This window comes from Phocoena sinus, chromosome 2 (assembly GCF_008692025.1).
Source record: "Phocoena sinus isolate mPhoSin1 chromosome 2, mPhoSin1.pri, whole genome shotgun sequence".
In the NCBI taxonomy this organism is placed as follows: Eukaryota; Metazoa; Chordata; class Mammalia; order Artiodactyla; family Phocoenidae; genus Phocoena; species Phocoena sinus.
In genome coordinates, this window is record NC_045764.1 from 52,116,984 (window position 1) to 52,144,762 (window position 27,779).

Here is a 27,779-nt window from a genome sequence, read left to right on the forward strand (position 1 = left end):
CCCAGAACATTCTCTGATACCAGGTTACCCCATTACCATTGAGACTGCAGCTACATGTGTGGAGAAAAGCCAGAGTTAAGGGAGGAGCTGTGATCAAGGGCAGAGGAACGTCGTTTCAGCCCTGCAAAAGAATTCTAGCTTCTCTATCTCATGTGTCTGGCAGAGAACCGGCTGAGAGGGCTTTGAGGCAGTTGTTTTACCTTGAATTTGAGCTGAAAGGGACCCTCAGGGGTGTGCTCTCCCTGCCTTAGGAGAAAGGAAAAGGAACTTCAGAGATTCTGCTGCAATCCAACCCTCTGATTCCCATCGGTTTCCAAACTCTCCCCACATTCTTTCTCAACTCACACACTGGTGCTGTGGAAACAGCAAATTTGGTGTGATTTTAATAGTAATCTCGTAATTAGCCTAATTAATGAAATCACTTAAATATACTAGAGAGTTGACTTGTTTTTCAGAGAATGCCATCCTAGGAAGCATAAAAACCAAGCTCACATTATTATTTTTCAGTTAACTAGCTTTTTTAATTGACAAAGTAATACATGTATATGGTAAACAAAATTTCTGAACTGCACCAAAGGCATGGAGTGAATATTCAGTCTCCTAGTGTTACCAAAACAAACTCAGGTCCACTCGCCCACATACAGTAAAGCCAATCTACTGACACCAGGTTTTAGTGAAGGAAAAGTGCAGTGTTTATTGCAGGCACCAAGCAAGGAGTCAAGGCAGCTAGTGCTCAAAAGGCCTGAACTCCCCAAAGGCTTTCAGGGAAAGGTTTCTAAAGACAGGGTGAGGGAGGGGGATTATGGGGTGTGTGATCAGCTCGTGGACATTCTCTTGATTGGTTGGTGGTGAGGTAATTGGGAGTCAACATCATCAACCTTCTGGTTCCAACTGGTCTGGGGACTGTGTGCTTGTGGGCAGCACACAGTTAACTTCTTCCACCTGGTGGGGGATTCAGTATCTGCATAACTGCTCAAAGGACATGGCTCAGAATATTATCTATAGCTCTTGAGGAGGAACTAAAGATCCTTGACTTTGTCTAATAGCTAAACTATTATTTTGTCTTGCTTAACTGTTTTCCTTTCTTTCTGCATTTTCTCAACTTCTCTGATGAAATGTACTCTTTAGAACTTGGGGAAGCCTAAGAGGCTACAATTTTTCTACCAACAAGAGGCAGGAGGAGGACATGGGGTTGGGAGGGTCTGTTCTGGGAAGGCCCCATAGGGTCCTGCTCCATTACACTAGTAATTCCCTTCTCCAGAGCAAACTATGGAATTTCGTGTGTCTGTGGTAGCAACTGTGTTTGTGTCTGACATACATTATAACATATACACCACATATGTGTATTTGTGGTATGTTTACACATGCCTATAACAGCATGCAATGTATACATATGGTTGTGCATGTGTGGTATGTGTACACATGCCTATAACACCTTATAACATATGTGCATGCACATAACTTCATATGACATGTGCATGCATGTGTGCATTGTGGTGTGTGCACATAACATCATATACCATACATATGTGCACATATGTGTATATGCACGTAACTTCATGTAACACATGCATGCATGTGTGGTGTGTGCACATACACACAACATCATATAGCATGCATATGTGCATTGTAAGGTGTATGCACACATGCATATAACATACCTAAATTCATGGGAGGGTGTTTGATCTCGTGTTTGCATATGTTTTGTGGTACACAAGTTAAGCCTTCTAGATACCTAATTCCACACCTTGCTTTTTTGATTTACCAATAGCTCTTGAGTATCTCTTCATACCCATACATGTAGACCTGCCCTGTGCTTTGTAATAGTTGTATATAATCCCATTACTCATTTAACCAACTCCCTGTGGGTGGACATATAAGCTGTCTTCTACCTTTACTGTTACAAAGTGTGCCACTGAGTGTGCTTGTTCTCACATCTTTGCCATACGTGCCAGGATGTCTGTAGGACTGTTTCCTGGAATTAGAATCCCTGGGTCCATGAGATGAGCACCTTATTCTGATAGACTTGTCAAAAGTGCCCTCCAGAGGTTGTACCAGTTTATACACCTCCAACACTGTGATGGTCCAGAATTATTTTTCAAATGTACAGTCTGCTTTGCCATTTCTTTGCAGCATGTGTGCTGGAATTTCCTGCCTTCCTAAGTGAGTCTTTGGAAGTTCTTTGTCTGAATGACAACCACCTGGATGCAGTCCCACCCTCGGTTTGCCAACTGAAGAGCTTATCAGAACTCTACATGGGAAAGTAAGTACACAGCCAGAGCAGTTGCACTGGCTCTTCTGGCCCAGGGAAGCAGAATGTCCTTGTGTAAACCACCTGAGGACACGGAAGCCAGGGAGAATAATCCACCTATGTACCAAGAAGTAGCAGTTGGATTTTCAGAGCCAGGCTTAGTCAAAGAGGCGAGGGAAGGGAAGGCAGAGGTAGTTATTCAATGATGCCTTCTTTGCTATTTCACTCATTTATAATGAGAAGAACTCCTCAATCATCCATCCTTTCATTTACTAAGTTCCTACTGCCAAGCACTGCTGGGGGATTCAGACAGTGTGCAAAACTTGATGAAAATATAAAATAATTCAGGTTACATTGCCTTGTCAAGAAGAGGCAGTGATCATCCTTAGGATAGTGTAAATGATAGAAAAGATGGGAAAGTTGGGGGAGGGGACCCCGTTCTAAGCCATGGGGATTTGCAGAAGACAAAGCTGCCATTTGTACCACTGACTTCCCAGGGAGAAAGGCTTTGGAATTAGTATTTAAATGGAACACTTGAAATCAGGGCCCAAGATGTTGGGCTTGGGGTATAGACTGTCAGTGGCCCCCACAGGACCCAGAGGCTGATGGGCTGCTGTGTGTGTGTTCTCCCATGGTGTGTGTGTGCCCTCAGCAATCCTGGCCTCCGAGAGCTCCCTCCTGAGCTGGGGCAACTGGGCAACCTCTGGCAGTTGGACATTGAAGACCTGAACGTCAGCAATGTGCCTGCAGAGATTAGAAAAGAAGGTAGGGCTTCCTCAGCGTCACCCCCTCGAAAAGGCACTCAAGTCCAGTTGTTAAGGACCTGGGGTGGAAACAGCTGGGGGACCTGTGGAGCCCACCTCTGGCTCCCGTGTTTGGGAAGATGCTGTAAAGTTATCCAGAACTCAATGGTTGCTGTGGACCATTGTATTGCAATTGACCACGTGATCAAACCAGCTATGACCTGTAGCAGCAAGGATGCTGTCTTTAGATCCTTGACTTTTAGACTTCACTTTTGGGGTGATTCATATCACGCCTTCCCTCCATAGACCCAAAAGTGCCCTCTCAACTCACCCAATTAGAACACACAGAAAGTGTTATTTCCAGATAGGACTTTGTTTCTCAAGAGATGTGAGCATGTTCCCACCTATATGTCAGCAGCAGCATCCACCCTCCCCAACTGTGGTTTTGCACAGGCCCCAAAGCAGTGCTGTCTTATCTGCGTGCTCAGCTGCGGAAAGCGGAGAAGTGTAAGCAGATGAAGATGATCATCGTGGGTCCTCCGCGTCAGGGCAAGTCCACCCTCCTGGAGATCTTACAGACGGGGAGGGCCCCCCAGGTGGTGCACAGCGAGGCCACCATCAGGACCACCAAGTGGGAGCTCCAGAGGCCGGCTGGCTCGAGAGCCAAGGTCAAGGATGGTTGGCGTGCAGAGTCCCTGTGGGAGGGAGGGAGCTTCCAGGGCCCCTTCTCTCTCCTCTCCAGAGAGCCCAGGATTTTCTCAGCCTGGTATCTGAGGCCCAGGATATTTGCAGGGGTCACTGTGTGTGTTTCAAACCAGCTCCTGCCAAGGGCAGTGAATAATTTCTTAACGTGTCCTTGTAGTTTTTCTGTTATAGCTAAGCTGAGGTTCCAGGCCAACCCTGGCTGACGGTTAGACTGCTTTGATGAGCTTTTAAAGACAGCAGTGCCCAGGCCCCAAAGACTGTGATTCAGATGGCCTGGGACGGGGCCCCTCCCCAGGGCTGAGAATGAACTACTGCAGTAGGAGTGAGATATACTAATACCTGCCCCTAACAGGAAGGCTGAGAAGGCAGCCCTGGCATGAATGCACTGTCCTCCTCAAAACCTGCTTTCACCCCAAGTTCTGAAAGGTCTAGTTTCTAAGCCCTATATAAAATGAGTCCTTCAATGAACCTATTAATCATCCTGTTTTTCATCCAGTATTAGACAAATGAAAATTGTTTTGCACTTGAATCAGAGAAAAGAGCCTGTGGAATATTGGTGGGATGGACTATAGCACAGGTCTGAGCTATTTCTCCCGGCACAGGGGGTGAATACATGCCAATGATGCCTCCCTTACCTGTTGCCGTATTTGTGGGTATACGTAGCCGCACAGCGATACAGGTGCAAGGAGGCTATTTGTGGAAAACTCAGCGAACTTGAGGCCAGAGGCTGCATGATTTTCCCCACAGCCCCCAGCACAGGGCCAGCTAGAGATCAGTTTTATTGCAGTCTTTCACACAAAATCACTTGAAGTCAGGGAAATCCAATTTGAGTCACGAAACATTTAAGCTGAATGTATATTTTAATATGGACTCAGAAACTAGTTCTCTAGAGTATGGAGATCTGCCCATTAGGGCCAGATAATTAACACCAGCCCTGCCCCCTTCCCCAGAACACCCCAGGAGTGAACCTAGCTAACGCATGTCCAAAGGTTCTCAAAAGTAACCAGAATCTGGATTCTCTCCTGCTTTTTTTTTTTTTTTTTTTTTTTTTTTTTTTTTTTTTTTTTTATGCGTTACGCGGGCCTCTCACTGTTGTGGCCTCTCCCGCTGCGGAGGACAGGCTCCGGACGCGCAGGCTCAGCGGCCATGGCTCACGGGCCCAGCCGCTCCGCGGCATGTGGGATCCTCCCAGACCGGGGCACGAACCCGTGTCCCCTGCATCGGCAGGCGGACTCTCAACCACTGCGCCACCAGGGAAGCCCCTCTCCTGCTTTTTTAAGCAGTTATTCCACATCACTTTCTTCCAGCAGTTCTTAAGCAAATAGCTGTCTGAGGTCTGAGGGGTGAATTAGTATTTCCACTTTTCCTGACCTTCGGCTGCCCCCACTTCCTTTCTGCCATCATTCAAGTTTCTCCCCACCCCTTTCATTGAAGGACAACCACCTGATCTTGTGAACACTGAATTCCATAATTCTCTGTGTGGCTGGGCCTTCAGCCAGTTTAGAACAGCTGTCCATTTTCATCTTTACACCAAAAAAGCAGGTCAGCACGCTGTGTCTTGGAGTCCAAACTGCAGCATGGTGGGAACGATTCTTTGCCACAGAAAAGTGCAGCCTTAGCTACTTGGGCCAGACCCTGACCTCATAAAACGATAGAGAAACCACCATTTACACAGCCTTTCCCCGGAGCCCAACAACTAATCTTTTGTTAGATTCCCACATCAGGGCCATTTCCCATCATCCTTGGTGGGCACTGCCCTCTGACCTGCACAGTTCAGAGGCCTGTCTGCTTGGCCTTGCCCTCACTCGGATGGAGGTTAAGCCTTGGTGTGAGCACTGCCGTCAGCCCCTGGCTTCCTCTGGCAGGATGTCTCCTAACTGTCTGCAGCTGAGATGGAGGCATTCAGTGCCCTCCGACGTTCTGCAGACACCTCTGCCCACGGGACACAGCCTTCCAGGACCCCCTGCTCCCATAGCAGTAGATGGAAGCCCCTAGAAGCCCACCTCCGAACCGCTGGACCCCCTTCCCTCCCTCAGATGGCTGGTTCCTGAGAAAAACAGGACAGGCTGTGCTTTTCCACGGCTGTGCCTTTACCAGGCCCCCATGTACAATGTTCAGAGTGATCAGTTATCTCAATTTGATTGACTAAAACTCTGGTTGCTAAAATGTCTCCCTGTTGCTGCCTTGTTGCTCAAGTAGGTTGAGTCTGTGGAGTTCAACGTCTGGGACATCGGTGGCCCCGCCAGCATGGCCACGGTCAACCAGTGCTTCTTCACAGACAAGGCCCTGTATGTGGTGGTTTGGAACCTGGCACTGGGGGAGGAGGCTGTGGCCAACCTTCAGTTCTGGCTTCTCAACATCGAGGTGAGGGGGTGCCAGCCCTTCAGCTCTCAGTCCTCAGGACATTGCAGGGGCCCCGCTGCTTCTCAGGGGGAAAAAGGAAAAAAGGAAATGGTTAGGGAGAAATGCTTTGCACTTTGCTGGGCTGTCACGAGGCCCCAGAATCGCAGGTCACTGTGAAGCACTTAAAACCCTCCTGGGCCACATGGTTGATGGTGCTCTTGTACTTTTCTGCTTCCTTAAATTTAAGAGCCCCACATCGTGGACCCAGGAGGGGAATGGGGCTCCCCTCTTCCAGTGGAAAGGTGACGTGGGCCAGAAGCTGGGGCGCTGTCTGAAGGGATCAGAGATGGAGGCCCCAGGGAGTGTCACAGGCCCTCACACACCCCCTAGTGCGTGGCAGGCCCTCGAGGTTCTCAGAGAGGAGTGCGGGGTGCAGCGGGGTGATGGTTGAGGGCCAGGCCGTACAGGGTTGGCACATCCACCACCTAGGGAATTGTTCCCGTCCCCAGCCAGACTCTCTCTCACAGGCTAAGGCCCCAAACGCCGTGGTGCTAGTGGTGGGAACACACCTGGACTTAATCGAAACCAAATTCCGCGTGGAGAGAATCGCCACGCTGCGCGCCTATGTGCTGGCGCTCTGCCGCTCACCCTCTGGGTCCAGGGCCACCGGCTTCCCGGACATCACCTTCAAACACCTACAGTGAGTGTCCCATGGCATCCTGCTCGTCCCCACCTGTTGCGGGGCTGTGGCTGCCTGCCCCTCACTTGTCCGTCTCCCTGGGGACGCCTGCTCTGCCTGCAGAGGGCTCCTGAGGCAGGGGCTGTGCTCCTCTGTTGCCCTGTCCAGGGTGAAGGGTGGCAGCTGGGCCCCCAGAGCAGATGCAGCCCTAGGGAGGGTGAGGAGCTGCCAGAGGATCTGCAGGGCAGGGCCTGGAGACACTCTCTGTGCTTCCTGTCCAAGTCTCCCCACCCCCAGGGCCAGTGCTAAGTGTGCACGGCCCCAGTGGGACTACGAGATAGAAACTCAAATACCACCCATCACATTTGTTGATCATTGATCAAGAACAGACCCCAGGTGTGGTCCTGGTCCTCCCAGTGTGTCTGAGTGGTCCAGAGGGGCTGAGATGGGGGAGGGCCACAGGGTGGGATTCAGGATGGGCCAGTGCTGGTGGGACCAGTGTCCTGGGCATGTTGATTCTCCCACTCCTGTCCTTGGATTCTCACGACAGCTCTGCAGGTTATGGAGATTGTTGTGCCCACTTTGAAGATTATGAAACTGAGGCTCAGCTAGTAAGTGTTCTCTGACTGCTACCCTAGTGGCTCTTGGGTTCCCTCGCTCTGGGTGAAGTGCCATGGACATTGCTGCATGGGTCAGCCTGGAGACATGCCATGTGGCTCAGAGTACAGGATGGGGCTTTTAGGAATTCCTCGAGTGCCCTTGAGAATGCGCCCTGGGGCCTGCGATGATAGGAGTGCTGGCTCTGGGTCAGAAACCTGAGTCCCACCCAAGCCTGCTCCTTTCCAGCTTGTGTCCTTGGGAGTCACCTTGTGCCTGCATGCCTCACTTTCCTCCTCTGTAAAGTGGGCACATTGGGAAGACAGACTAAAGCAGCACATTGTGGTGCCCCCAGCACCATGCTTTGCATCAAGTAAGGCCTCATTAAATTTCTGTGTCTATCTCTCATGAGTTTTCTCAACTTGTGTTTGGGACGAAACACTTAGGAAAACAGAGGCATTGCAGTACTTGTCAGAGAGGGGAGGTATGATGAATAAGCACGGTTCTTTTTTGCACTCACAGCGAACTTTCCTGTAAGAGCCTGGAAGGTCAGGAAGGGCTGCGGCAGCTCATTTTCCACGTCACGTGCAGCATGAAAGACGTGGGCAGCACCATTGGCTGCCAACGACTCGCGGGGAGGCTGGTGGGTACCTCTCATCCCCTTGAAGCCAGAGGGGCCTGCTTCCCATGTGTCAGGGGAACTGTACCTCCCTCTCTCTTTCTACTGTAAAACACATGTGCTGTATATAGTGTGTGGTCCCCATGTGAGCAGTTTCTTGGGGGAAGGGAGGGGTGGGACAGTGACAGGAAGCATTCCACCTACTCAGTCCTCTGGAGGGTGGCAGGCGAACCAGGCTGACTGGGCACACCTGAGGGCCCAGCCTTTCCCACTTGTCCCAGATACCCAGGAGCTACCTGAGCCTCCAGGAGGCCGTGCTGGCAGAGCAGCAGCGCCGCGGCCTGAGCGATGATGTGCAGTACCTGACGGACAGGCAGCTGGAGCAGCTGGTAGAACAGATACCTGGCAATGACATCAAAGACTACGAGGACCTACAGTCCGGTGGGTGGGCTGGGAGGGTGGGCAGGGAGAGGGAATCAGGTGGGTACCAGCAGGCACAGGCACAGGGCCCTGGGGAGGGGCACTCAAATTTTTCACCACTCTGCGCATGTCTGCAAATGACTGCAAAGACACTTCAGGTATCAATTTTGGGTTACAAATCAATTTTAACGAGTAAGTGAATTTGCAAAGATGGAATCCATGAATAATGGAGATCAGCACATTGGCAATAGTTACAAGATGCCTCTTGAGAACATGTGAAGGGCCCCATGTGTTGGGAGTGTTGGTTGCTTCCTAAGAAGAATCTGTAAGCTGGCCCCCTTAGGAGGAGGTCACCCAGAGTCCCTTTTGCCCTTTGTTTGACACTGTTCCCTCATCCCCTCCCCTGAGCAGCCATCAGCTTCCTCATTGAAACCGGCACCCTGCTCCACTTCCCGGACACCAGCCACGGCCTGAGGAACCTCTACTTCCTCGACCCCATTTGGTTGTCTGAATGTCTGCAGAGGATCTTCAACATCAAGGGCTCCAGGTCGGTGGCCAAGAATGGGGTGATCAGGGCGGAGGACCTCAGGATGCTGCTGGTTGGGACCGGCTTCACGAAGCAGACAGAAGAGCAGTACTTCCAGTTCCTGGCGAAATTTGAGATAGCCCTGCCCGTTGCCAACGACAGGTGAGGCCACGGACTGGGCTGTGCCGGTTGCTCCCTAGAGGAAGGAATTAGGGCTGGGACCACTGGTGGCTCGAGCAAGATTTCCAGGGATGGGCCATGATAATGACCTGCCTGCCTGGGCTGGGGCAGCAGGGTGTGGGCTTGGCCAGTCCCCCGGCTTGCTGCTCCTTCCTGTGCCTTGGATGTCTCTTTTCAGGGGGTTCAAAGAAATCCATTTATTGAAAAGGTGTAGGAAAACATGCAAGAATGGCAATGGCATTAAAGGTAACTTTGGGAAGTTCACGCTTTGGGAAGTTGATTGCTTGGTTATTTGATGAATAAAAATGAAGTAAGTGACAAAGATGTGTGTGCTAATTATACAGCCCAGCTTCAAAATGCAGGGAGAGCAGGGGCTGGAGGGGCATGTGGGTTAAATCTGATGATGCTCTGACCTAAACCAGCTTGGTTCTCAGGGCCTCCTTGCCCTAATTTCAGTTTCAGCCATTTCCTGGGTCTGATGCTGATGTTGGCCCTGAGGCAGTAGCCAGGATGCCAAATCCACAGACTTTTTCCATTCATCTGTCATAGAACTTGTCACCACCCTGCCCCTCAACCCCAGAGCTCTGGGGGGATGCCCACAGGAGACTCCCAGGGAGCTGCCCTGGACCCTGTGTGGCCAGCCCAGCAATTCCATCAGCACAGACTGGGTCTCCTGGGAGCCAGCCCTGGGCCATCTCTCTCTGAGATTTCCACTTGGTCTTATGACTATGGGAGGGGGCCTCAGTTCTTCCTGTTCCAGCTTCATGACGGCCAAGATTGAGTCCTAAAAAGAGAAACCCCAAAGAGGAATTCAAAACCCACATGATCCCTCACACCATGGCCCAGGTGTATCCTTGACTTTGGCCCATGAAAAAGCACACAGTGAAGCAGCCTGTGAGTTTACAACAGTGCCAGAAGCTGACAATTTTCTGGTTATTTTATCAACAGATTAGAGGAATAAGGAGATATTAGCACTATGTAAAAACAAGTCCCAACCTCCTTTCTTTTCTCATCTGTAAAATGGGAATAATACTATTATCTACTAGTATTATAGTCATTATGAGGATTAAATTTGATAATACATGTAAACTATGAGAAGTGTCTCCTGCACCTGTGAGCTTCAAGGACATAAAGGATTATCAGTACTGTTATTGTTTCCATCTTTGTGTTAAGTGCTCGTAGCCAATATTGTCTGGTTCCATCTAAAGTCAGGAGTGTCCGAGCATTTTCCATCTTAGCACAGGTATAATCGTTCCCTTGTGCCCCAGGGACAAGGAGTTCCAGCTCCTCGCACCATAAGGTTTTATATGGTCGAAGACACTATCAACAAAAACAAAGGCATTTGCTGCTCCTTTTAGAGCATGGTTTTCAACTGCAGCCCTGAAAGCCTCCAGTCCCTGGGAAAACCTTCAGGGCATTTCTGAACCTCCCTACACTTCTGAGTGTTTGTGTACCTTCCAGCGGGGACTCGCTGGCTCTCAGCACTCAGGGAAGGCTCCTGCCCGACTGCTGAGACAACCTCAGGGGCATAGTGTGAGCCGGCTCCGCAGTGCCCAGGTCTTCACAGACTTAATGTTCAACAGGCACATGAAGAACTCACCTCTTAATTCCCCAGGCTCTTCCCCTGGGACAGCCTTGCCCTACCAGTGATCACTTTTAAGGAGGTGCCAGTGGTCTCCCAGGGCTCCGCTCACCTTGAGCAGGGCTTCCATTGCCAGTCAGTTTAAATCTCTTCACTTGCCATGCTGGCTTCTAAGTCTCCTCTGCCTTCAAAAATATTGAGCACCTGCTCTGTGTGCTGCATACTGGGGCACCTGGGTGCAGAGCGTGCTCCCTCCCCTTGCCCGGGGGACACCTGCCAGGTAGAAAGAAGCAGGAAGCTGCAGCACACAGGCAGTGTAGGGGTTCCCGGGAGATCCAAGCTGAGCATGATGCAGGCAGAAGAAGCAGGATAAATCACACTGGGCACTGACGAGAGCTGCCTATTTGGAGAGGTCAGAGAGATAAAGAAGGACTTCTCAGAACTTAAAGGACTAAATCAGGGCATCTGTTGGAGAGCACCTGGCTGTGGAGAGAGGCACTCTAGCTGGAGTAGTTGAGAAGGTCCTTTCACCCAAGACCTGTAATGGCTGAAAAGGACCAAAAACTTCACCATCTACCCCCTGTCCATCCTTCTCTAACCCTTTGAGGTCAGTATCCATTCTCTTCCCATGTCAGGGAAGCAGAATCGCAATGAGCTTAAGCTGTGTGCTGAAGACAGAGCCAGGATCCATCCCTGGGTGCCCTGCCCACCAGGCTGTCACTGAATTTTCCTTCTACAATACTTTCAGCGCTTCCTTTCAGAAAGTTCTAAAGACGTTTTATAGGACCTAAACTGATGTATTTTTAAAGGATTAGGAGAGCTGAAGGCAAACCTTTAAGAAAAGGGCACATCCAAGGCTCTGCCCAAGGCCGCCTTAGCTCCAGGGCACACAGAAGATGCTGGTTGTCAGGGAAATCTTAGAGGGACCTCCCCTGTTTCAGCTGTTTCCAAATGATCAGTCATGAATGGCTTACTGACACTGTGATTCAGCGCTTTTATGAGTAAGAGTGCTCTCATAAAACATCGCTCTTTTGCACAAACAACCTCATTCGAACGTTTAAGGCAACTGTATTGTTTCAACTGGTCAAGAACAATAAATAGCTTCTAAGGCCAAAAACATTTCTCTGACCCCAATATCTACATTGTCCTTAGAACTGTGCAGCTGTATTTGTTTTTCCTTCACCATCCAAAGTTAATTTTAAGTGACTCCCCAGTCGCAACCTAGTTTACAGAGAATTAACTACTATTTGCTGTGTCTGTTTATGGCCACAGATGTTTCCACGTCTTCCCTTAGCCGTATTCTAGTCTCTATCTTAGAGACGTCAATAAACAGATTCACTGTGCCTATCTTCATTATCTTTTGGAGCATTTATTCGAAGCATATAAACTACCCCCTCTATCTAAAAATAAGATTCCAAGGCCCTGGGAGGAAGGCACCGGGCAGCCTGAGCTGTTTCAGCAGAGCCTGCCCCAGGCCAGTCCATCTGCTGGGGTCAGGGCCCTGCAGCAGAGCTCAGGCCCCTGGTTCACCAGCCCCCTTTGGTATGTTTCAGCTATCTCCTGCCACATCTTCTTCCATCCAAACCTGGCCTGGACACCCACGGCATGCGGCATCCCACAGCCAACACCATTCAGAGGGTGTTTAAGATGAGCTTCGTTCCAGTTGGCTTCTGGCAAAGGTTTATAGCACGGATGCTGATCAGCTTGGCTGAGATGGACCTTCAGGTAGTTGCATTTTCTGCATGGGGCAGTTTTTGCTTGCAGGCGAGGCACTTGCAACTGTGCCCTGGTGGGAGGGAGGGAGGGAGGAAGGGAAGGAGGGAGATGCCCCTTGCTGGAGGAGCCTGGCTGAAGACCCTTCTCCTGCAGCAAATCTGCTGACTTAGGGCCCGGAGGCCAGTACAGCATGGCTGCCTTCTCTCCTCTAAGCCACAGACCCATTTGAATCATTCTGTGAATACCAAATCAGTGCCTAGCTGGCTTGGACAGAATATCCCATTAGGGTTCTAATCTAACCAACATCAACATCCCCTGGGGGGCTTGTTAGAACACAGACAGTTAGGCCCCACTCGGGTTCTGGCTCCGTGGCTATGGACTGGGACTCAAGAATCTGTTTATCCAACCACTGCCCCAGGTGATGCTGCTGGTCAGGGACCACACCTCGAGAACCATGGCCTCAGAATCATGGCTTTACCATTCAGGCTGTGACTAGACTCCCCTAGGGAGCTCTAACAGACACAGACCAGACACAGACACAGACCACTAAGTCAGAATCTGTGGGTGTGGCAGCCAGGGATCAGTATTTTTTAAAGCTCTCCAGGTGACTCCACTGTCCAGTCAAGCTTGAGAACCACTGGCATAGAACTTTAACTTGGTCTGGGAGCAGTGAAGACCTAACCCAAGGAATTCTTTTCTGTGGGTTCACCTGGTGTTGTGTTGAAGGAAGTCCCGGCTGTCAGTCAACATTCATTTCATGCAAGACAATAATATGGAAATAGTGCTTGGCTAGAGTGGTGGTTCTCAAAGTGGGGTTCCTGGGCCAGCAGAATCAGCCTCACCTGGGAACTTGTTAGAAGTGCAAATTCTCAGGCCTGCCCCAGACCTGCTGCATCAGAAACTCCAGGATGGAGCCCAGGGCTCTGTTCTTCACAAACCTTCCAGCGAATTGTAACTTACTTTACAGTGTGAGAACCCCTGACATAAGCCAGGACTGTTGAATAATTGACATAAAACTCAGTATGAGTTTGCTTTTGCCATGTTCTATTTATAAGGCCTTTATGGAATTAAACTTCTTGTATTAAGTAAAGATATTCTTTGATCTTCCCATTTTACTGAAATGTTCAAAAGTAAATGGAAGAGCCTGAAAATTCTTTGGCATTTTCTCTCACAGCTCATGTTAACGGGAGGGAGACTTGTTAGCAACACAGTTGGGTGCACTGACAGATGGAAGGAGTGGGTGCATGGGTCACTCTTCCCTCCCTTTGAACTCTTCCTCCTGCCACGTTCTAAGTGGAAGGTCACCAAGCACCAGCATCGTGTGAGGCCTGAGCTTCCAAGTGGGCTCCGTGGCTGGCGGGGTGTGGGCCCAGCCGGGTGTGGAGGCAGGCGCCCTTCCTGGCAGCATCCCTCACTCAGAATTAGGAAAGAAGTCCTGTTGAAGTTCAGATGAGGAAAAGGAGTTCAGTCTCAGAAGTATCAAAGGCATGCAAATTCAAGCATTGATAAGATACCACTTGGCACCTATCAAATTAGCAGAGAGCTAACAGCCAGCCCCAGAATCAGGACAGTTCACACACCATGGTCAGTGAATATACAGCCTATTCACCTTGAAAGCGATTCCTCACTAGGCATCCAGAGCCTGAAAATGTTCAAACCCTTTGACCCAATAATACTACTGCTATAAATCTGAACTACAGAAATCATTTGAAATCAGAGAGAGCTCTGTGGTTTTTCATGTTCATCTGGCTTATCTGAAAGAGCAAAAGATTGGAACCAACCTAAAAGTCCAAAGAAGAGAATGATTCAGCAAATTACTATACTTAATAAAATATTGAGCTTTAGAAAAATGAATTTTATGAGTTTTTAACGACATAGGAAAAGCAAAGTTTTTTAAAGTATACACAATTAGACATTTAGAAATAAAAAATTACAAAATATGACCTCAGCTGTTTTATAAACATACAGGTAGATAGGAAAAAAGCCTGGAATAAAATATACCAAAATTTTCATGATCTATGTGTTAAGTTGGTATTTTATTTTCTCTCTTATATTTTTCTGTATTTTCCATATTTTCTAAGGTAACTTTTTGCTTGTAAAATCAGGGAGGGAAAAGATTTGAAAAAGAAAATCCTGTTTTCAATCTTTTAGGGAACATGTGTTCCCAGAGTATCCTGGAGACCCCCTCAAGATAATGCAGCATTTCATTTGGCAGCAGGATGAGCGGTGCAGGAGGGAGGGGGTGGGAAGATGGACGGTGGTCCTTTATCACAATGGGGCCAGGACAGCCTCTTCACAGCTCTGCCCAGGGCCAGCGAGGAGCCCGGCCTACTTAAGTAGGGTCTTTTCTCTGTCTTTCAGCTTTTTGAAAACAAGAAGAATACTAAAAGCAGGCACAGGAAGGTCACCATTTACAGTTTTACAGGAAACCAGAGAAATCGCTGCAGCACATTCAGAGTGAAAAGAAATCAGACCATCTATTGGCAGGAAGGGCTCCTGGTCACTTTTGATGGGGGCTACCTCAGGTAGGAACATTTGGGAGCTCACCTGCCTGGGTCACCACGGTGCTGCAGAAATGGGCCCCAGGGCATCCTCCGCCGGGAGACTGTCCACTTGATGTCCAGAGTTCTGTTCCCAAGGGCAGGTCATCATGGAAGCTTGCTAGAAGTAGGAAACTCTCAGCAAATGTCCCAGAGCTTCCCCACCTTCTCACCCCTTCCTCTCTCCCCTTACAGAACAGGAAAGGCAAAGGAGGGTGTGGTGACCACAGCCCAGCACTGGAGGGAAGTGGGTGGCCACTGAGCTCAGGGGTGAGAGTATCTAGCACCCCCTAGTCACAGGTGGGACCTACAGGGGCCTTGCAGCCATCCAGCACAACCCCCTTGTCCTAAGAGATGATGCCCCAGGTGATGACACTGGTTCCCCAGCCTGTACCCCACAGTACCTACCTTAGCTCCTTTTTCCTCTTCTTTTTTTTTTGAGAGAGAGAGATAAAGTCAGCTCAACAGGTTAGTAACTGATTTTTAATCAGGTTTAGTTTAGTACATACAAGATTATTTCATACTTACAATTAGTTTTTAAAAATATTTTTTTCAGCTCTGTGAGAAGGGAGGGGAAAAGGGGAAAGTAACCTTTTTGAGGGCCTGATTTGGGCCACTCTTGGTGCCTGGTGCTTTCATATAGATGTTCCCACTTAAAGCTCACAGTTGCCACTTGGCAGATGAGAAGCCTGTGGTTCAGATGGAAAAACCTTCCCCAGGGTCACACCTAAGGGTCAGATCCCAGCCTGAGCGTCCCCTCCTGCAGTCCTCATTGTGTCCGCTTCACCATTTTGGGGACAGCGGGGGGACAAGGCAGGGCCATGCATGTAAGTACACAAACGCAGGAGCCTCCTCTGACAGTCCTGCCTGGGCCCCTGCAGAGGGGGTGGTCCCTGGGGGTTGCACCCTCACCCTGAAGGCAAGGAGATTAAACCAGGGCCCTTCACAGCTGATAATAATGGACCCCTTTTTGTTTCTGGGTTGCAGTGTGGAATCCTCGGATGTGAACTGGAAAAAGAAAAAAAGTGGAGGAATAAAAATCATTTGCCAATCGGAAATAAGGGACTTCTCGGCAATGGCTTTTATCACAGACCATGTCAACTCCTTGATCGATCAGTGGTTTCCTGGTAAGAAAATGTTTTTGAACCAGGTCTTGGCTCATGTTAATATTTCTTTATAAATCAGGGTGGGGCTCCTTATTTGGAGAACAGAAATCCCACTGTGATTCAGCCCAAGGGGACCAGAGGGGTCCTAACAGACCTTTGGCAGAGTCTTAAGCCCTGGGGGAGTCCAGCTGTGGGCATGGGTGGAGGTGCTATGAGGAAGAAGTGGACCCAGACCCACAGGTCCTGGGAGGGATTTGGCCTCTGGCTGCCCACAGCGTGGAGGAAGAAGAATGCCCCGGGTACCGCACATGGTCTAGGAAGACCCTCGATGTGAGCCTCACGTGTTTTTGTTTACATGGTGAGGACAGGGCTGCTGAAATCCAGGGGGGAGCCCGCAGCTGGAGATTCATCCCTTGTGCAGGGGTGGGAAGGAAGGCACCACACCTGCCAAGGGCCCCCATTTTCCTTCCCTGCCTACCCCAAACCCCCGAATCCCAGCGGTGATCAGCCACCCACGTAGCCCTTTCCAGCCCCTTTGATCAGTTTCTTCATTGACAGTCCACCCAAAGAAAATACTTTTTGAAGTGAAGCTCTTGAGGTCCTCTGTTTGTTTTTCTACTGAAGTGGAGACAAACCCACTGCGGGGCATCCTGCAGCGAGGAGGCCATCCAGTCAAAACCAGGCAGCCTCTTCCCTGTGAGCCCTCAACTCCGGAAGCCTGGAGATCAAGAGAGCAGAGAGCGAGTTTGGGATCCTAGTGCCGCCTCTGGCCTGCTAGTCCAGTCCTCTGGCCTCCTGAGCTGGCTTTCTCACCTGTACACCATCCCTGCATCCTGGGAGAGCATCAAAAGAAATGCTTAAGAAACAGTGGCTGTGTGTGCTCCAGATCATACTCTGGACACCTGGGTTTGGGGTCCTTTGGGTGTTGATGGGAAAGGTGACATACAAGGAAAAAAAGCTTAAAGGAGCCTAAGGGAAGGTAGTTTAGTGTGTGGGTTGGGGCAATTGGGCGGTGCTTGGCCATACAATGGGGGCCTCTAGACCATTTGAACCCTACGAGCCCTTTGTGATCTCCCCACAACAGGTGCTGCTGGGAATTTGACTAGGGCCTATAAGACAGGAAGGACTGAGCTGAGGGCCTGAGACAGGGCTGCCTAGACACAGCACCACCGGCCAGCTGGCAGGATGTGTTACACACATGTGCCCAGAAAATTCCACGCGTCCACCCTGCACAAAGCAGGACATCAGCTCACCCTTCTGGCATCTCCACGGGACAATTTGGAGGGTGTTTCTTTGTACCTCCTTTCAGGGGTGTGCAGAAAAGCTGTGTCTCCTGCCCAGGGGAACACAAGTAAAATGACTAGATTTTGTCTATTATAATTTGTACTCATTTCTCCTCCTGCATTGCTCTTCTAGAAAAGATCATAGTAATTGCAAGCCTTATGTTTCTAATTTTAAGAACAGCTCCTTACTGGTTGTGGTTTGGTCATTGGAGTGTGGCATAGCTCAGACAGCCTGCAATGTCCTTCCAGGACCCAGCTGTGCAGGAGGGATCCCCAAACTCTCAGCACCTCCTAGGCCAGCTACCTCTGGGTCTAGACCCCCTGGCGACTGTCCAGTGCATCCCTGGCCCCTCCCTGCAAGTGTCTTTTAGGATCGAGGATGGTGCTTCCCAAAAAGGAACCCGAGTGCGGCAGTCATGTTTCAGCCACTCCCAGGGGTCCAGGCCAGGGCAGACAGACACCCTCCTGTGAAAGGCTCACCCAGCCTGGGGGTACAGATGCTGTTCAGGGACCCACCTGCAGCCGCCTTTTTGTGAGCTGACTCCTGCTGTGTCCCCATTTAGCCCTGACGGCCACGGAAAGCGATGGGACCCCACTGATGGAGCAGTATGTGCCCTGCCCAGTGTGCGAGACCTCCTGGGCTCAGCACGCCGACCCAAGTGAGAGATTGGAGGATGTGCAGTACTTTGACATGGAAGACTGCGTGTTGACAGCCATCGAGCAGGACTTCATCTCCTGCCCCAGACACCCCGACCTCCCTGTGCCTCTTCAGGAGCTGGTCCCTGAGCTCTTCATGACCGACTTCCCGGCCAGGTATGCCACAGCGCCCATGCACAGGACCCAACCCCAGGTGACTTTTAGGTTCCTGGCCTAGGCAGCCTGAAGGGAAACAGGCTGTCAGCTTTCTTTTTGAAGCCACACAGGCCCAGCCAATAGGCAGAGCACTTAGAAGTTGAAGTCATCCTGGGACCCCACACCATTTCTCCCTCACATTAGCTGGTGCTCTTTTCCACTGAGCTGGCCCTCGTCTCTGATTCCTACTTTGCTGCTGGATCAAGGAAGAGAAGACAAATATCCATTGGTGTCCAAAAAGGGGGCACTCCCAGATGTACCGCCTCATTTTCCTTTCTTGGCAAATGCTGACTCCTCACTGCTACCCTGCAGCTGAGCATTTAGATCCCCTAAATCTGTTCCTAGAGATGAGTCTACCTATATTAATCTAAGATAATAACTGGGGAGAGAATGCTGGAGAAAAGAAAACGTTTTGTGGTCCCACCCTATAGGAAACAGTCACAGAATCCAAGTGCTTGGTAAAAGATGGAATCTTCTGTTGTCATGGAAACCAGAAGCCATGATTTGGTCTCCCTGGAGATAATTTGACATTGGTGGTTAGCAATGTTTTTGGAGTTGTGAAATCCTGTTGTTTTCTTATTCAAAGGATTGCTATTTGGTTTCTTTAAAGAAACCCTTGGGGACGGCGAAAATATTTGTGTTGTCATTTTTCCAAATTGCTCCCCCACCCCAAGAAAGTGGATATGGAGTACTCTGAGATATTGCAGGATTGTGGTTCCAAAACATGCTTCTGGATGGGTCTATTAAATTAAGAAATCACTTCCTACATTGGAAAAATTTCCCCCATAGATCTTTTTAATATTCCCATTACCTCATTGGTAGAAATGACAATTAAATACCACTCTTCTGAAAAGTGACTTACCTTTATCTCTAGATCTTTAACATGAGGGTTGTCACCTCTTGGAGACCACATGCAGAGATTTATATATGTGTGAATCAGATTTCATGGTGGGGTGCCCAATTAGGCAGCTCCAACTTTTAGAATTTTCATTTATTTGCTGAACCTTGTTATGTTTTATGCCCCCACTGAATCTGGGCTATTGAGTCTACTGTATAGAATCTGGAAAGCAAAGCCAGATTGGTTGTCCCTGTTGGTTTGGATCTAATTGCAGGCTATAGCATGGTTCTTAAACCAAGGTACCCGGCTGGGAGTTGAAATGCCCAAGAATCTGAACAGAATTCACAATCCAGCAGAGACTCTCTGGAAACTTAAGCTATGGCCCAACCATGCCCCAAAGCATCACACTCCCTGACTGGGAGTTTAGGCAGGTGGGGGCAGGGGCAATCTGGCATCCACAGAGCCTTGTCCTGTGTCCCCAAATTACAGGAGTCCTAACAGAAAGCCCCAAGGGATCTTCAGCATAGCCACTGTTCCCTGTCTTATGAGGCTTCCAAATGCCCACACTTCCCAAGCGGTGGTTTTGGGGTGAGCACTTGGAGAACAGCCCAGTTCATCTTCAACTACATCACCAAGGTCTACAATGGGTACAGTTGCATCTGCCAGGAGTGTGATATGGTTGAGCTGTGCAGAGTCTGAGTAGCTGCAAAATCTGTTCCTGGAAGACATGGGCAACAACTGCATGGTTGTGGGGTGGGAGAGGGGCATTGGTCTGTTGGGCCAGGAGAGCTCCAGGGGAGGCACCCGGCAGAGGTAGCTGAAGAGGAACATTGGAGGACCTCAGCAAAGCAGGGGGAAGCCCGGAAATGGGAGGGCATCTGGCTGCCTTGCCCACCCTCCCTCCCTCTTTCTCTCCCTTCCTGCATCCCTCCCTCTGTCCCTCCCTTCCAGGAGTGACTTGCAATATTTCCAAAAGCCCAACAGAAGTCCCCCTTTTACCTAGGATTAGAACACACAGACAGGTGAGAAGATCTAAACTCCCTGCCTTTGGGTAAAATCCTAGCCATCAATTGTGGGGACACTGGCCATGCCAATCAGAAGCTCTGCATGGCCATTTATATAATTATTGGCTTAATAAAAAGAAATGAGGAAACAACTAACCTAGCAGTAAATAAATGCAGTTTGTCTGATGGATACTAGCTCTCAAAGCATAGAACCTTTTGAAGGAAAATGTCCAAAGGAATTCTTTTTCTGTGTCTGCCGCCTTCAGAGGCTTCACCCTATACCACTCACCATCCACACCTCTGAGGCCATTCCTGTTATGAGCCCATTTTATAGAGGATACCAAGGCTTGTCAGGGCTGAGTGACCTGCCCGGGGCTGGGGTTTATCCCAGATCTGTGTGACCTCCCGGTGGCTTTGACCCCTGACTCTCCTCAGTGGGAACTAATGGCCAAGCACATTCTTGTACCCGCCCAGCCCAGGACCCGCCTCCCACCTCAGCAGGTCTCTCCAGGTTATAGGGGGCAGGTAAGGAGGTCTGTTCTAACCCCCCCACATACTGTGTTTCTGGCAGGCTCTTCCTGGAGAACAGCAAGCTGGAGCACAGCGAGGATGAGAGCACTGTCCTGGGCCAAGGTGGGAGTGGCACCATCGTTTACCGGGCCCGGTACCAAGGCCAGCCCGTGGCTGTGAAGCGATTCCAGATCAAAAAATTCAAGAACTTTGCTAATGCTCCTGAAGGTAAACAGGGCCCTGTATCGTTTCTTTTCACATGTGTTTTCCCTTGGTCCAAACTTGCACCACCTTAGAGACCCCTGAGGCCACACAGGCAGGGGAGGAGGGTGAGAAAAGCCGATGTGGGCCCCAGGGGTAGCCCTGCTTTATACCTGGCAGGATGTGGGCCAGGCCTGAGAATCAGGCTGAGCAAGGCCTAGAAATTGCTTTTGGAGATTACTTTCTTGTCTGGACCTGAGCCCCCAAGAGCACGGGCCATCCTTACAATTTCCATCCGCTCCGTGTCCAGCACAGGCCTGACACGTGGTGGGCACACAGTCAGACCTCAGGTGGACCTCTCACCCTGGGCCACCCCACCCAGCCACTAAAGGGAGGACGGTGGGCACTCCAGATGGATGAATTGGAAAGCCAGCATGGGTGGCTTCTCCCTTACCCCCTCCACCTGAAGGAGGGCACACCCTCTTGCCTTGGCATGCTCAGGTCCACACATCACGTGCAGCTCAGAGATGTTCTAGAGCAACACGTCACCACTTAATGCCCAGCTAGGGCAAGTGCTAGGAGGCTTCCTCCCTTCCAGCCAGCTGGATATCACATTTCTCACTGTCCCTGGCTTAGCATGGTTATCTTCGTGATCACAAGAGGAATTTACACTCTTGGTAGAAAAATTAGAATCATAGAGCAATATAAAGAAACAGATCAGAAAGAAAGAGACATGGGGCTTCCCTGGTGGCACAGTGGTTGGGAATCCCCCTGCCAATTCAGGGGACATGGGTTCGAACCCTGGTCCAGGAAGATCCCACAAGCCGCAGAGCAACTAAGCCACAACTACTGAGCCCACTCGCCTAGAGCCCATGCTCTGCAACAAGAGAAGCCACCACAATGAGAAACCCGCACACCACACCGAAGAGTAGCCCCCGCTCGCCACACTAGAGAAAGCCCGCACCCAGCAACGAAGACCCAATGCAGCCAAAAATAAAATTAATAAAATAAATTTTTAAAAAAAAGAAAGAAACAAAACCATAGTTACATGCAGAGAATGTAAATCTAAGAGATTTTATTGACAAACACCATAGCCAATAAGAGTTTGATAAAGTTGTTAGACGTGAGCTCAGCATCAAATTTGGCAACAATGACCCATTAGAAAATGCCTTCCATGGCAGCAATTAAACCATAAAATATTGAGGAATAATTAATATTTATCATTCAATTTAGTTCTCATCTAAATTCCAGCAGGGTGTGTGTGTGTGTTAAATCTGACTGATTCTAAAATGCATATGGGGACTTCCCTGGTGGTCCAGTGGTTAAGACTCCGTGCTTCCACTGCAGGGTGCATGGGTTCGATCCCTGTTTAGGAAACTAAGATCCCTCATGCTGCGCAGTGTAGCCAAATAAATACATAAAAATTTTTTAAATAATGAAAATAAAATGCATGTGAAGTGACAAAAACCCAAGAACAGCCAAGAAAATCCCACAACAGAAGACAAAGGAGAGAGGCTTGCCCAGCAAACGACTGACTTATAAGTCTCCAGGCATTAAGGCAGTGTTTTCCTGGGGCACAGCTGGGCCTGTCAAGGGAACGGAGAGAGCCTGCATGTGTATGGGAGGCGAGGCTGGCACGTGGCAGAGGTAACGTCAGGAGTCAGTGGGAAAGGCTGACTATTCGCTAAACTGGGGCAGACTTGGGTCAGCCTTCAACCATAGTCAGAAACATTCTTAATGGTCTAAAGACCCAATGTGAAAACTAAGACTTTTACACAAAAAACAAGTTTGTCTGGCACACACATAGATCTGGCACAGTTGATACATTTTAACTGCCAAGATTTTCTTCAGGCTGTTTAAACTTCCATGTCCAATGATCCCTGATTTTAAAATCTGAACATAAGAGAGGGACAGATCAGGACACAAGAAGACAAGCAGGACCTGGTGGACACTGCTCGGTGACCTCAGGGCTGGCAACAGCCTGGTGGGTGACCAGTTGGTGGGAAAGGCCCCTCAGGGGGACTCAGGCAAATGCCTTACATGTGGGATGCACTTCAAGGACAGCCCACCACTGCCCATAGACCTTTCTCCTCTGGGCTGAGATGAAGTGTCACAGGCCCATGGCTGCCCCATGATTTTCTCTCTGGCTGACAAGAGGGCAGTAGTTCTTTCTGCCCTTCATCGTCCTGGCTCCTGGCAGGGAGTAAGGTAAGCAGCAGCGACCAAGCCCCCAGCATCCCTGCAGATGAGCAGTGGAACTTGGTTACATGCCAGACATGTTGCCTGAACTCTGGGTTACACTCAGGTATGCAGGTTTGGAATAAGATCCAGTTGAGACCCTCAGGCAGCCAGCAGCGGGGTGGGGTGAGGGCTAAGAGAGTGGGTGACAAGGGTGGGAGTGTGTGCACCAAGGGGATAGGAATGCCGAGTGTGACAGGACAAGTGTAGACCTGGGGAGGGGGCTTGATACCAGCCCGGATGCCTCAGGGATGCCTACATTTGGTGCCAAAATTGGGTGACGATATTGCAACCCCAGTTATGTTGAGTGACTTAAAATGTAAATCCTGGCCCTGCCCAGCCCCTCGAGTCCCTGTGAGGCAGCTCTGAGTGTGACAGGGCCCCCACGCAGAGTCGTCCTACACAGGCTCCCCAGGCAGTGGCGACAGCTGTTCTCTCCCTGCAGACACCATGCTGAGGCACCTTCGGTCCACAGACGCCATGAGGAACTTCTCGGAGTTCCGGCAGGAGGCCAGCATGCTGCACGCCCTGCAGCACCCCTGCATCGTGTCCCTCATCGGCATCAGTGTCCACCCGCTCTGCTTCGCCCTGGAGCTCGCCCCGCTTGGCAGCCTCAACACCGTGCTGTCCGAGAATGCCAAAGGTACCCACCATGCCCAGAATCTTCCACAGAGCACTGCCTGGGGCCCGCCCCGGCCCAGTCCAGCCCGCGGGAGGCCAGAGAGCCCATGGTGGGCAGCTCAGGTCCTGGGGAGCCATCTGTGGCCGGGCACACCCACCTGTGACTCATGTGCCACTCCTAGTGGGTGATAAAAGGGCTTCTCCAGGCCTAAGTGCTGGGCAGTGGTGTTGGCAAGGCTGCAGGAGCTCACAGATTGGAGTCAGACAGAGCCATGTTCCAAGTCCAGGCTGTCTGCCATAATCCAGGAAGTTGCTTAATTTACTCAACCATAAAAGGAGGATGAGATGATAATAGCCCCACTTGGAGGGCAGTGAGCGCATCAAAAGAGGCAGCCCAGGGAGCCCGGTCAGCAGCAGCCTGGTGAGCCCAGTAGCCACATAAATCTCTCCTTTGCCCATAGCTCACCACATCTGTCCACGATTGTTAAAACTCTGAGACCCTGGGGTCAGTTTTATCCTATATTATTTTTTAACAAAAGTTTTAAATATTTGCCCTGAGAAATGGGTAACTAAATTCCAAACAGCTGACAGAGGGAAAGAGGTAGATGTCTTTTAACTCAGCAAGAAGAAATGCAGTTAAAATCAATTATTCCTCCCCCCGTGGAAGAGATTTTTTTTAATGGAGTTCTTATACCTGCAACTCACCCCTTGACATTATAGCAATCTTGGCCTGAGATGAACTCTAGGAATTTTGAATCCTTGCTCTTTTTAGTAAAAACACCAACAATTGCAGAGATGCAATTCATGAGATGCCATGAAGCAGTAACAACAAGCATTTCTAACCTAAATAATCTTAAGAAGGTTGTTCTCTGTCTCTTCTGGCATCCAGCCTGGAGAGCAATGAGAACGCGTCAGTAGAATATAAAGTATTTGGGGAGACAGAGGTAAGAAAAGAGTTGTTATGATGATAGTTTGATAATTTTTTCTTTGCAAAGATTCTTCCTTTATGCCCCTGGGACACATGCTCACCCAAAAAATAGCCTACCAGATAGCCTCCGGCCTGGCCTACCTGCACAAGAAAAACATCATCTTCTGTGACCTGAAATCAGACAACATCCTGGTCTGGTCTCTGGACGTCAAGGAGCACATCAACATCAAGCTGTCAGACTATGGCATATCCCGGCAGTCATTTCACGAGGGCGCCCTTGGCGTGGAGGGCACTCCTGGCTACCAGGCCCCAGAGATCAGGCCTCGCATCGTGTACGATGAGAAGGTACAGGCCCTGGCCCACTGCTGTCCCCTGGCCCAGGACTGCATAGTCCTGGAGGCACCTGCAGCTTCTGGGCTCCACATGCCCCCAAGCACACATTTCTCCCTCTCCCGTGCTCAACCACAGGCACTGGCTTGAACCAGAAGGGCACAGAGGCCTGTTTCTACCTAGTAATGTCACGGGTGACTTCTCCTTAGCTTCAGAGCAGTGACCTAGCCTCAGAATACTCAAACCTCAGTTCAGGAACATAGTGAAGGCTGTGCACAGTGGACAAAAAGTCCAAGACAGAGATGGGTCTGGATTTGTGTCCCAACTCTGCCATTTAAATGTGCAAAATGGAGACAGAGGACCAGCCTCACAGTGGCTTGTGAGGAACAGACAGATAAGGAGGCTCCTGGTCAAATCAAAAGGCAGCATCACCAAAGCCAAGAGAAGAGAGTGAATTCTGGCAGGTTAAGCATGGCCTCCCATGGCCAACCTTGGCTGAGACGAAGGCTAAATGCTTGCCTTCTTCCCTGAGGGCTGTTTGGTAGATGCAGGCACACAGACAACTTAAAAACATCTTACAGTGCTCGCCTTGCATCTTGTGCCAGCCCTGGTTAATTAATCAGCCAGCAGTGAAACTCCCCTGGTCTGTAATTTCTCATTATTTGGTGATTTGTAGATGGGTCATTGACTAATTGCTTCAAGAATGACCCAAGCATATGTGGGTTAAATTGGCATCTGTAGCTATTATCCAAGATAGGAAAGACAAACCAGAGTGACAAAAATAAGCTTCTTAGTAACAGGTGACAAGGCACCTCGTAACTAACTTTATAACAGAACCTTCACATTGAAAACTCTCAGGTCTACCTTAGCCATTCTCCTGCTAAAAAGTTATTTCTTGACCCTCATGGAGACCTGTGTAACTCTCTCCTTTAGGCACATTTTCATGACATTTAGAGGAATCAAGATGTTGTGCTCTGGGAGACTTTCCCCTCTTTATGATTTGCATGTACTCCTACTACCAAGCATGTTAAACCAAGAGTTTGCATTTTCCTGCCTTGTTTTTATACTTAAGGGAAAGGACCATGGCATCCTTCGAGCCCTTAACCAGTGCCTGACAGCAAGTCCTCATTATGTGTTTAGTGGATGGATGGATGGATGGATGGATGGATGGATGAGTGGATGGAAGGAAGGAAGTATGGGGGGATGGATGGGTAAATGGACAGAAGGACAGTCAGATGGATGCATATATGGGTACAAAGGAAGATGCATAGATAAATGTCCAGAAGGACAGGTGATCACGTGGGTGGCTGGCTGGATAGATGGATGGATAGAAAAAAGGGAGGGAGGAAAGAAGGAAAAAAAGGAAGAACTGGAAGATAGATGGATAAAGGGACAGAATGATGGTTGGTCAGATGGTTGGTGGGATGCTTGGACAGGTAGAGAGAGGTGGATGGATTGGTGAAATTGATGATTGTCTTCCTTTGGACAGGGCCCACGTTTTCCTTATCTAACGTGTCTCCCCCCTCCCTCTCTCTCTCAGGGCCAGCTTGCAAGATCTGCTGGGCCCAGGAAGGGGGTCTGACTTGGCTTGCCTCTCTGCCTAGGTAGACATGTTTTCCTATGGGATGGTGCTCTATGAGTTGCTGTCAGGACAGCGGCCTGCGCTGGGCCAGCACCAGCTTCAGATTGCCAAGAAGCTGTCCAAGGGCATCCGCCCGGTTCTGGGGCAGCTGGAGGAAGTGCAGTTCCATCGACTCCAGGCGCTTATGATGGAGTGCTGGGACACAAAGCCTGAGAAGGTACCTGGGGGCACAGGGCCTGGGGGCCTGGCAGCTCCTGCCAGCTGGTGGAGGCTATGGGTCTCCAGAGTGCACATGTATGGCTGCCTGCCCACCCTTCACTGAGGGTCTAGAACAAATTGGGCAACCCTTTTCTGCTCATCTCTTCTACAAAGAGATATGTATTGCTTCTAATACATCCAGTTCATTTTCTTTGAGTGGGTGTCACTCTCAGGAAAAATGAAGTTTCTTTTCCTCCCCAACTTTTGTGTTACATCATCATGCGAATAAAGCAAACCTTTATAGTGATACAGCCCCCATCCAAGAGCAGAGAGAATGTACGTATCTCTTTTTAAAGTATGGGAAGAAAGTTTGCTCATGAGAAGCAGGAGCCGTATTATCATTTTGAAGCTAGTTGTTTTGGGAAGAGACCAATGGTTTCAAGGTTAAAACTTATTTATCAAATTAGATGATGCTAGTTTAATGTATGGAGAGTAAATGAGGTCTGAGAAAAAATATTTTCCAGATTTTGTGTCCCCTGGGCATGGGGGTTGGAATATCAGAGTTTAGGCTAACCTGACCACCTGACTTTAAGTTGCCATGGATAATGGTGACCCAGACCCTGGAAGGGTTTGTTTCTGGTATCTGAAGTTGTTTGGGCCTCTTGTTTTGATTGGGTGCTGAATAAGCAGATTCCACTTCTTCCTTCCTGGTTCAAGACCCTTAGTTTCAAGGAAAGAACGGGCATCCATCTGGTTGTAAGTGACCCTTGCTTATGACCCTGCTGGCCTCTCTCCCTCAGCGACCACTGGCCCTGGCAGTGGTGAGCCAGATGAAGGACCCAACCTTTGCAACCTTCATGTACCAGCTGCCCTGCGGGAAGCAGACGGCCTTCTTCTCGTCCCAGGGCCAGGAGTACATGGTGGTGTTCTGGGATGGGAAAGAGGAGTCCAGGTAACGTCTGAGGCCTACCGTGCCCTGCTGGTATCAGAATGCGGGGGGGTGACCGTGGACTTGGGGAGCAGTCATTGATGACCGTGGTGAGAGATGTTTAGTGGACAGTGGGTTGAAAGCCTGATGGAGTCTGCTTGAGAGAGAAAACAGTCCATAGACATGCACATGTGAGTTTGTGGATAAGAGAAGCAGAGAACATGTGATGTCTGCCAGGGACATGGGGGGCGGGGGTCAA

General features: G+C 49.7%; 1 protein-coding gene across 4 annotated transcripts in view; it reads left to right on the top strand.

Annotated features, from left to right (window-relative positions):
• LRRK1 (leucine rich repeat kinase 1) overlaps nucleotides 1–27,779 on the top strand; it is a 127,551-nt gene that overhangs the window by 82,395 nt on the left and 17,377 nt on the right. For 2 of the 4 annotated variants that reach the window (XM_032622973.1, XM_032622976.1), the window contains exons 13-29: nucleotides 2,134–2,263; nucleotides 2,844–3,016; nucleotides 3,448–3,662; nucleotides 5,899–6,063; nucleotides 6,570–6,742; nucleotides 7,841–7,961; nucleotides 8,219–8,378; nucleotides 8,769–9,045; nucleotides 12,199–12,370; nucleotides 14,723–14,886; nucleotides 15,889–16,028; nucleotides 17,854–18,103; nucleotides 20,556–20,722; nucleotides 23,379–23,576; nucleotides 24,550–24,827; nucleotides 26,417–26,611; nucleotides 27,393–27,544. In XM_032622973.1, coding sequence (XP_032478864.1) covers nucleotides 2,134–2,263; nucleotides 2,844–3,016; nucleotides 3,448–3,662; nucleotides 5,899–6,063; nucleotides 6,570–6,742; nucleotides 7,841–7,961; nucleotides 8,219–8,378; nucleotides 8,769–9,045; nucleotides 12,199–12,370; nucleotides 14,723–14,886; nucleotides 15,889–16,028; nucleotides 17,854–18,103; nucleotides 20,556–20,722; nucleotides 23,379–23,576; nucleotides 24,550–24,827; nucleotides 26,417–26,611; nucleotides 27,393–27,544 — 3,130 coding nt within the window. The remainder of the gene's footprint in view (nucleotides 1–2,133; nucleotides 2,264–2,843; nucleotides 3,017–3,447; nucleotides 3,663–5,898; nucleotides 6,064–6,569; nucleotides 6,743–7,840; nucleotides 7,962–8,218; nucleotides 8,379–8,768; nucleotides 9,046–12,198; nucleotides 12,371–14,722; nucleotides 14,887–15,888; nucleotides 16,029–17,853; nucleotides 18,104–20,555; nucleotides 20,723–23,378; nucleotides 23,577–24,549; nucleotides 24,828–26,416; nucleotides 26,612–27,392; nucleotides 27,545–27,779) is intronic. The other 2 variants (XM_032622974.1, XM_032622975.1) reach the window with 1 other exon arrangement.